Here is a 10,792-nt window from a genome sequence, read left to right as displayed (position 1 = left end):
TGGGGGACAGGAAATGTGTATACATATTGATAATGTTAGGATAAGAACAGTGCGCAGTTCAGAGAAAGAGTAACTCATCGGAAACTATTGATGTGTTCTATATCTGTAGGAACACGGGCACTCGGCGAACCGGAAGGACAGGCACACGACGGTTATTCCCCATCAATGTAGTGTATAGCAGTGTCGGTAGATCTTTGTTTCCAATAGACAATCACCCCCCCCCCCCCTACCCCTCCAAAAATGAATAGTAAGATTCCTGGAGTAGGGTTTAGGTGCAACAGTCATCAACAGATCACACCTAAAGAGATGAAAAGCAAGATGCAAAATACTTATCGTTTTTAAACTCTTTGAATAAGCAAAATTTCGACGTTCATGTGACTAACATTAAACATGCAAGGAATGCCTGATAGTGTCAAGAAATATAAAAAATCGTCGTTATCTGAGAGGCAAAACCTACTTTTTTTACAGCTCAAAAATTATCTACAGTTGTACACAGTTAATTCGAACACACTTATAACGCATTCACGCTTACTGCAGAATCGACTTCGTTTCCAAGATTTTTAAGCCGCTTGGTCCGATTTTAAAGCAAGGATCGCCTTCTTTTGCAATATCTATAATAAAACATTGCAATTCGCCAGCAATACCAATATGCCAGCAATTACGTTTAAAACCTTTAGCTTTGATAGTGTTCGGTTAATCAAAAATAAACACATGAAATTAAACAGAAATGTTGACTTCATTATAGTTTATATTAATAGTGAGTAATAAACATAAACTTTGAAACGGTGGATGAAACTAAATAAATTGCTATTGTTGGAACTTTCATTGCTCATGGGCAAAGACTTCATGTGTAATCCAACAAAATTTATTTTCATTCTTCAATCTTTTCAATATTTTGTTTATTTACTTTAAATATTTATGTGGATATTACTTGGTGAAAAGCTTGTGATTTTTTAAGAGAAGTTGTCTTCATGAAAAGTTATTTGATTCAGCTTTGTTATTAAAAAAATTGGATCAAGCAGCTTTAAAATCGGATATACTGAATAACAATTGTAACTCGTATGCCCCATCACTATGCTGCGACCGTGTTTTACTTTTTTCATTACAAAGTACACAAGACAAATAAGAAAAGGTTGAACCATGTATGTCCTAACACGTGGACATTGTAACTTGGATGCAAAGTGGACGGGGTTAGAATATTGGATAGGGGACAGTGAAGAGGTGCATCGGAGCTATAATATGTACCCGGTAAATCTGTTGACCCATTTCCGTAACCCGTGGTATCGGGTTTTCCCCCAGCAAACGTGTCCGTGGCATCCCTTAGATATTGAGGTAGACATTGAGATAAATGTGCATGTCAAAAAATGTGTCAAAAAAAATCGGTTCATGTATCAGATACCTGGATGTGAATGGTACAAGGTGAAGGTCAGTAGACACCCCTCCCCCTGCACAAACATAAACACACGTGACTTTATGATGAAATATTGTTTTCATTTTTTGTTTGAGGGGAGGAGGGTACAGCAAATATCAGAATCCTATAACTCTTTTTTAAACGAACTTTTAGCCTTTCAGGAAATATTCTAGAAATATCGAGATTTTTACAAGTACGACAACGAACACTTAAACAGATCTGATGTAAATTTTGAATTTACTGGGTGGGTGTAAATACAAAATTTACAAGTCGTCATGTTGTAAATTTTGTATTTACACTCACCCTGTAAATTCAAAACTTAAAGCAATATGAGCTGTATTTTTAATAATTTTATTTTGCTGCAAAAACCTGCTAGTATGATAAGTCTGCATGTAAATTAAACTCTTTTGAAAGAATCATCAATATTCGTAACAAGAAAGATTTTTCTTTCAAGGAATATATAGCAGATCAATTTGTTTACAGGATGACAATAATTCAATTTTGCTTCATTTAAGGCTTCTATACGGCTTTTCCAATAAAATATGGCTAACAGAACTTTAAAAACCATGATATTTTTGTCATTTTAGTAGAAAATAACATTTTTCGTAAAAAAAAAAAATCAGCATGAAAATTGCAGCTCATATTGCTTTAAGACATGACACGATCGAATCTCCAAGAAACATAACAATAAAGGAAAATTAATATTGTATTGATTAATATAGAAATAATTTGTATTCAAAGATATTCCATGAATGGCATTGGTAATATATGACTTTTGGATATCCTCGATTTCAGTAGTACTTACACATAATGTTTAACACGTTTAAATATATTACTTACACAAGTACTATTTTGGTTCTTCAGAATGTTATTTTAACTTTATTTATTGCATGATTAGTATACTTAAAGTTGTTTTAAACCAGAAAAAATAGGTTAAAGTGAAATTTGAATCCACAATAATTCCAAGGAATGTTACAATTAGAGGCCCATATGCCACACCGCTCACCTAAGCAACATTAGCAAACTGTCATAACCTTAATCCAACAGTCTTAATACTAAGTAAATCAAAACTGAAAATATATGTAAAATTTAGCAGATTTTCTTGTCTTGTTTTCTTTCCTTTTTTTATTTTGGGGATCATTTTTTAAATGTATTCAATTTTTTTTGAAAATTAAGTCCATACTATAAAATGAAATATTTGAATGATTTTCCTTAATTACCTCAAGGGATAATGATTTAAACAAATTTGATACCACGCTGAGAGTGCTTCCATATAGGGTTTCAACTTATCTAGCAAAATGTATTATGAAAAGATTCCACCACCCCCTTGTCTCCCCACCCTAACTCTGGGGATAATTGAATCTGCACTATCTGGGGATGCTTCCACATACACGTAGTTTTTACTTTCCTGACAAAATTGTTTTTGAGATGATTTTTAGAAATTTAGCCTTATATGTTCCTATGTAAAAATTTGACACTACTCACATTGTGGCCACACCGAAACATCCCCCAGGGGATCACGATTTGAATAAATATGAGCCTACACTACATTAGGAAAATTACGCATAAGTATCAACTTTTCTGACCAAAAGCTTTTTGAAATTCCCAATAGATTTTCTTTGTCTTAATTATATCTACCTTTTAACGGTTTTAAGAAAGGCGTGACCCTTCATTTCACCAAATTTAAATTCTCTTGGATTCTTTGAGCCAAGTTTGGTTGAAATTGGTCCAATGGATGATTCTGGACACGAAGACGATGACAGTGCAAAAGGTTTACAACAACAACTACAACGATAACGACCGACAATAAAAAAATCTTGATTATAAGCTCACATGGGCATTCGACTCAGTTGAGCTAAAAAGACAACAAATGCTTAAGTAGAGGACTGAGTACTACATGGAATTTTTTGACCACTTTATGTAATTGTTTAAGAAATAAAACCTACAAAGGTTGTCTTTTCATCTTGTAAAGTTTGTTGTCGACCATCTTCGCAAGCCAAGGGTTTACAATCCTCTCTGTAACTCTTGGAGAGTCTCCGTGGGAATCGTAAACTCTCTTGGAGAGTCGCAGAGCGATCGTAAACCCTTGGCTAGCGAACATGGTAGTCGACATAAGTTTAAAATGTTGATTACATTGGGTGATGTGTACTATACGTGTATAGGTATATGATACTTTCCCCAATTAAAATAGCTCTGAACATTCCTTAACATTATGAGTTCAGTGGTATGTTCTAAGTAACCAATAGAACAAACTCTTTCATCGAGTTTGATATTGTACCATCTTTCAGTTCAAAGGTTATTTGATGTTCAACATCTAAAAGAATTGTTTGAATTTACGAGGTCATGGTGATATGTTGATTTAATTTTTACGACCAATGATGGACATAGAAAATTCAGTATACATCTGTTCCTGATTAATAAAATATAACCGAATAATTTTTTATCTCGATATCATTGATTCACAGCTGCCAATTTACGATATTTCAGAACTCACACTAGTCTAGTGTTCAATTCAAAAAACTTGTCAAGTTTTGCCAACTGCAAAATATTAAATTAATATTAATTTTGAAGTTATTTTACTGCAAGATAAAAGTGTTTGAATTTAAGGAGCCTTTTCATTTGCAAATAATGGAGCCTTTTCATTTGCAAATAATCTAAACAAGAAAAAAAATGTGAAAGTGAAAGATTTAATTATGGATGATTGTGTTATAATATAACGATTCTTGTCCTTCAATTTTCACCATTAAAATATTGAACATCCCACACACTCCCTCATAGGAATAGAATTCGTTCAATGCATATATAAACATTAATACGACAGCGAAATTATAATGCACATCAAATATGGATCTCTAGTAAATTGTAAAAACCCAACTTTACAAACCTTACAAAAGAGGCGGACCCATGTTCGTGCAAGAAGCAATCTTACGTGAGGTGTGAATGATAAAATAAATCTTTGGGGGTGGGGATTAAAGCCATTGCTTTATATATATCTTAAAATTAGACTATCAACTGTTAATGTAATTTTTTTTACAAAATTTTTACAAATTTGTTTATCCCCTTAAAAAAAGTGCGTGGAGAGTCTGTTTGGTTGAAAAATCTTAGCATATATTAAGTCGGTTGATGAAAAACCTCGCCCGGAATACAGAGACTTGGGTCAATAGAGGCTTATTATTCTGAAATGTAGGCATTTTCTTACAACATTTGCTTCACGATAAGATGAAGATTTTAAAGAAAGTTTCTCAATTGTTCAATGAACATAATAAAAAGATTTGAAGTAAGTGACTTTTTCTGGCATGAATTTAAATTGAATTAATTTAATTGAATTAGAATTAAAAGTTTTTGTGATTGAGCGTTATGAAAACGGGTCTTTATTGCATTGCCATAATATGATATCATAAATATACAAGTACGTTTTGTTGACCAATAAGAAAATTTGCTTGATCGTTGACGCTGTAGATTGGCCATTTTAGTGATGACAGGAAATATGAACAGTTGGTATTATTTAAATATAATCAAAATTATGTTGTCAACATATACATGTAGGAATTATTGTAAACACGAATTAATAAAAAAAAAAATAAACAAACCATACGTCAAATTGCGTTTATTTTTACATGTACAACGTTGGAAGCCCGATAAAGATATACATTATTAAATATATTAAATTATTAAATATTTTAATAGGAAATAAAAACAAATGGAACATAACCTGAGACATTGGTACAAGTGTTCTCCCCTTCTCAGAGTATGAGTGAAATCGCAAATAAATGTACATGTACATGTGTATATGTTTTAAATGAAGTCCTTTTTTAATGATTTTGATACATGTGTATATGATAAAAAAATGATACGTATGCTTCTGGCCATGCAGTTGCCTCACACACAAAAAAAACACCGGAAGCAGGATTTATTTACATATTTATAGTTATAAGGCAGATATTGGAATACTTTTAAAGTATCGTGGAGCTTTTGAAGTCAGGCGCAGAATTTGGTAGACGAAATTTTTTTTTTCTCCTGCAAACCTTTTTTCGGGACGGAAAGTTCTAGCGAATTTCATCTTTGTGATATTTTTTCTTTTTCTTTAAAAAGTGACACAGACGAAATATCGGGGACTATATACTTCCGTGGCAATATATTCTAACTTATCAGGAATATTTTCAATTGCAAGATCGATTTAGAAAAGGGAATAGAAACTTCACAGAGTTTATTAAAACTTTGCATGAATCAATTTCTACAGCATAATCAAAGGGAAGCAACCCCCGCCAAAAATCATATTGAACTGTCATGTGCTCATACGTCATGAGGGCAAAGGGCAAAGTGTAATGTGTACACTGAAGAAGAAAAAGATCGTCAATATACACATGGATTTGTAAATACACCAAAGTTTTGATTTTCTGATTCCGGTGATCCAATGGAAGTCCTGGCGGACGACCAGGCTATCCGAGATGCCATAGGTAAGTTGGACTGTCGTCCCAAACGACATGTTTAAAAAACTTCGCAAAGTATCCTTAGATTTCCGGTGAAAAGAGAGAAGAGAGATTTCAGTTGACGAAGACGTGTTTTAAAGTGTCAGAGCTTGACGCTCAATCTTTTATTGAGATGGATCGTTTCTATGTGTGTAGTTTTTCAGCAAAATGTACGTTTGTAGAAAACTGATTGTCTTTAAAAGTAAATATGTCAATACTCATGGTATATACAGTAGATATTGCGTGCAGACTGTCATTTTCTTTACTCTCGGGAATAAGGTCATGGGGTATCAACCGCCCCCTTTTTTTAATAGCAAAAATTTAATATACACGCGCTAAACTAGAGGCCTGTATATTTGCTCATTTTGAGCAATGAATTGAATGTTTCATTTTGAAATGACATTGGATACGTATCATCTTCATAGTTTGATTTTGGCTCCAAAATGCTTGTGCTAGAGCCAGCTCTCAAAATCGCTGGTATTTGTATTGTAAAATGATTTTATGGAATTTGTTTTTCCACAAGTAAACCATGCTTCAGTAACATGTATCATGGCTGTAATCATATATATGTATCACGTTTATTATCTATAAGGTCACATATCTATATAACCTAGGTTGGGTACTAGATTCATATTCTATTTAGCCTGTTCTATCTCTCTATCAAAACAATGAGTCTTTTCTATAATGGATGAACTGCATAAAGAAAAGCTGAATATAACTTCAAATTTAAGAAACACCAATTTGATAAAAAAAAAAAAAAGAAAATTAAATTTAAAAAAAATGTAGAATATAAAATGAATTTTAAATCGGTTAAGAAAATTTTGAGATAAAGCAAATTGAAAAAGAAGGAAAAAGTGCTTCTATTTGTCATCATGATGAAATGAAGAAGGCTGGGTACATATCCCTGATGAATTATTGATTTGGAACCCATTAATTATTATAACACTGGTTCATGGATCATACTTTATGCTTGTTAATGGGCTTCAAAGAGTCTGCAAGATAAAAGTTTAATGTACTAGGTTAATACGGGTATGCGACACACCTCATAATCAACTCATGCTTCACTTGTACTATCAGATGTTTTAACTGTGATTCATGATCAATTATTTTCCTGTAAATCAAAGAAGGTTGCAGACCTAATTGTGCTTGGTATTTTTGCCCAGTTTTCTTTTTTTTGAGAGCACCTTTAAAAGTGTATATCCCTCAGGCATAACCATGTTTTGTTGATCATTTTCTTGCTAAAATCCATAGTGTGTTAGTGAAGGGTGCCGTTTTTAGTGTGAACACAACAACAGAAATTCTGTAGAATCCTTCGACTGAATCCGAGACAGTTTAACTGACAGATTGTAGAATTAAATCCCAAAATAGGATTAAATTGGTTATGCTAGCTAGTGTAACTGATTTTAAAACTCCAGAAGTAATGATATGAAAATATTTTGATATGGGGAGAGAAAAAAAAAGGTGGTTTGGTGGGTGCGATGTCTTGGGTGGGTGGTCTATTGTTCCATATTACTGGTAAATGTTTTATGAGTAAACTGGAATGTTTGAGGGAAAAAAATTGTTTGAATATTTTATTTGAAATTAATACTTTTAACAAAGTTTGTGGGGATGGGGTTGGGTTAAGGTGGAGTGAGGTGGACTGGAGAGGCAAAAATGCAAGGAAGGGGGAGGGGAGAATAAGGTTACTATCAAGCAGTAGTAAAGTATACCTAAATTTCATTTGTTATAAATATCGGTTAGTAGTCTTAATTTAAGTAACTAGTTGCCTTAAAAGTTGTCTTGTGATTAAAAAAAAGTAGAGCTGATTTTTAATAGCTTGATGAAGAAAATCTGTAACACATCTGAAAAATCAAGGTGTTTATCCTTAAATTTAATTTGATATCCATGAAGGTACCATATTTATAATAAGTTCTTTACAACACACTTTTTTTTTCAAGACCCCCCCCCCCCATTTTTTCCTCCTCCAAACGCACAGCACACGACATACAAGCTTTACATGACTCTGTAAGTAGGTTATACTCTGTAAAATTAATTGCAGACTTTTAATTACTGGGCAATTTTTAGGAAAACAATCTTCCTAGGATCGGAACTCTCTTGCAATCCTTCCTTTTTGCCATGACACACTTCCGCTTTGAATTGCTTTTTTGATCTAGTTTTTTGTTGTTACAAAAGTTTTTATTTTTCATGGGGAAAGAGACATCAGGACATATTCAAATCCACTTCAAAATACTCTTATGAAAACCAAATTATATGTATTAATAAAATGATTGTTGATATGGATGTTTTGAAAAAGATAATGAGTCTATGGAAGTCAAGAATAATTAATTTTAAACTGATTACATTTTGAATGAATGGACTTATTTAAAAAAGATAAAGTTTTTGATTTTATTAAAAAAAAAAAAGGCATTTTAGTATAATCAATTTTGTTTACATTGTGAAATGTTTTAAACAATAATTCTGAGAAAAGAATGAAATAAGATGTATGAAATAATACATACTGGTATGAGGTTTCTTAAAGCTGTATGGGACATATGTCGATATTAATGTGGATTCAAGTACATTATCATTAAAATATTTTTATTGGTTTAGAATTTTCAGGTTTCACCATACTTAACCAAAAAATACATTTTAAAAACTTTTGGAGAAGTAAAAATGTTGAAATCCCCAGCAGGATTTGAACTCATGACTTACATGTTCATAGAGAAACCTCTAACCCACTGCGCTACGCTGTTATGTGACAATTTTGAAAAAGAAACTATTAACAAAAAAAATTACACTTGATTTTATTGCTTATTTTGATAAACAGTAGGTCACAGCATGGGAGTGTCCCAATTACCAGCTTAAGTTAATCTTTTTGATGATATAACATTGCAGCTCTTACTTTTTATTTTCTGATTTACAATAGTTATGTAAGAGATACGATTTCTAATTCTGTAGGATTGTTGTACAGGATATTACATACAACAGTGCAAGAATGTCAATTATCGTTTTCCCATAGCTTTTAATGTAAGACAAATTTCAAAAGTTAGAATAGAATTTTTGCTAAAAAATTGAAACAGTTGAAATAAATCAGGAAATTATTTAATTACATTATAATCTTTGTGTTTTTCTGCTTTAAACTAGCTGTCCCCTTTTTGACCCAGCACAGTGCGTCATACACACACACACACTTACTTTTTCCATTTTCGTCCAACTTGAGATGTAAATTGTTATACTTTAGAGAGAAAATGACAAATTTATTTTTCAAGTGGCCTTAAGTAATATCATGAATTAAAATTCTAAAAATCGATTTGTGCTGTTCATTTTGCGAACTGTAATCCAGATTCTAAATCAAGTGCTTTTCAAAGCGTTTGATGTGAGTGTAGTATAATGTATTTTTTGCTGAAGTGTTAAAAATAATACCTAATTCATTTAAATAGGGGAAAAAAAAACCAAAGAATGTCAAATAATTTGGTGTAAAACCGCAGTGCATGGAGAGAGAATGTTACAGGTTGTCAAAGAATTATCGAACTTAACGGAGCATATTAATGGCATAATTTATCTTCCTACCTGTAATTTTCTGAAAATGGTGTACAAATGATGTTAATGAAGTCAGTTAATTTTTTAATCATTATTTGATGGCACAAATCAGTCAAAAACAGGGGAAAAAAAGATTATCTAGTTTATATTTGTAATATTTGTACTAAACTTAAAGGTCACCATGACAGCTTTGAAAACAAGTCTTCCTTTGTTTTCATCGAAAGAATGTAAGAAGTTGCAATGGAGGCTGCTATCAAAGGTTAGGAGCTCTGATTCTTGCAGATAAATTATTATTTCTGTGAGATATACACTAGGTAGCACCGTACTTTACCGAGATAGTTGTTCATAGCTTGACACTCTATATGGACAAGTTTTCAAAAAATCATGATGGTATTCCATGTGTATACAGGAACTGACTTCCTTGCTAAGTGTTTGTTGACTGACCACAAAGTGAGTCACTCTTGGGGCTTAGGACAACAGTTCTTAAGAATTTCCTAGCGTTTGGTTATAAATATGACTGTTTTCCCATTGAAATATTACTATTTGTTGACTTTTGTTTTTGACATAATGGCTTATTTTTTGCAATTTGTATGTTTAGACTTATGTTTTGAAGGAAATATTATCTAACTTTAATATTCAAAGTATATATTTTAAGTACGTTGTGATTTTAGCGGCATAACCATTGATCTGATGCACCAAAGACAGACGTGTAGGTTCAAGAAAAAATCCACTCTTCCCACCCCCTCAACTTACTGATCTATTTAGAAAAAAAATGACAAATAGAAGTGAACGCGGCAGTGCCTTTTCCTTTGCTTGTTTTAGACCTCGCAACAGGAAAATTATGAGGGAGGCCTTGCTGTTCAACAATTAGATACTACTAAAAATTTCATAGCAAGTGTGAAAAAGCCAAATATCCAAAAACGATCGTGACTTCTAGTGACAGATGATGTATACTGTACTGCTAATTGATCAGTCTTAGTTAGGGCTATTTCACGTTTGATTATATAGTCAGCATTGCATGTATGAATTTTTGTTTTTGGAGGTAAAACCAAAAAATATTTTTTCAATTGCAATGATTTTGAAGCTGTTAAGTGATTACACTTGTAAAAATACAAAATCATTTTAACTCATTCAAAACTGAGTTCTTGGTACTTACCAGCTATTAAACATTACAGCATTTTATAGCAATACTTGGACAAGACTGGTTCCAGTTGTATTAATTCATTTGTGATGAAAAGAATAAAGGTCACAGGGACATTTTCAGGGTTAAATTTATATGGCACCGGATTTGACGAAGTGTTGAATTTCAGTTGTTTCAGATACTCATATTAATTACATGGTTGATTAAGTAAAAAGTGCATATAGAGTTGTTTTTGGTTTTTTTAAATGGTTT

The 10,792-nt window shown here is 32.3% G+C and overlaps 1 protein-coding gene across 5 annotated transcripts in view; it reads left to right on the top strand.

The window, feature by feature from the left end:
- Positions 1-5,707: 5,707 nt before the first annotated feature.
- LOC105324981 (myelin regulatory factor) overlaps positions 5,708-10,792 on the top strand; it is a 65,457-nt gene continuing 60,372 nt past the window's right edge. For all 5 annotated transcript variants that reach the window (XM_034471885.2, XM_034471899.2, XM_034471871.2 and 2 more), the window contains exon 1: positions 5,708-5,868. In XM_034471885.2, coding sequence (XP_034327776.2) covers positions 5,826-5,868 — 43 coding nt within the window. In that variant the 5' untranslated portion in view covers positions 5,708-5,825. The remainder of the gene's footprint in view (positions 5,869-10,792) is intronic.

This window comes from Magallana gigas, chromosome 5, assembly GCF_963853765.1.
Source record: "Magallana gigas chromosome 5, xbMagGiga1.1, whole genome shotgun sequence".
Lineage (NCBI taxonomy): Eukaryota > Metazoa > Mollusca > Bivalvia > Ostreida > Ostreidae > Magallana > Magallana gigas.
The sequence above is the reverse complement of the archived record's forward strand: the minus strand, read 5'-3'. Positions and strand labels throughout refer to the sequence as shown.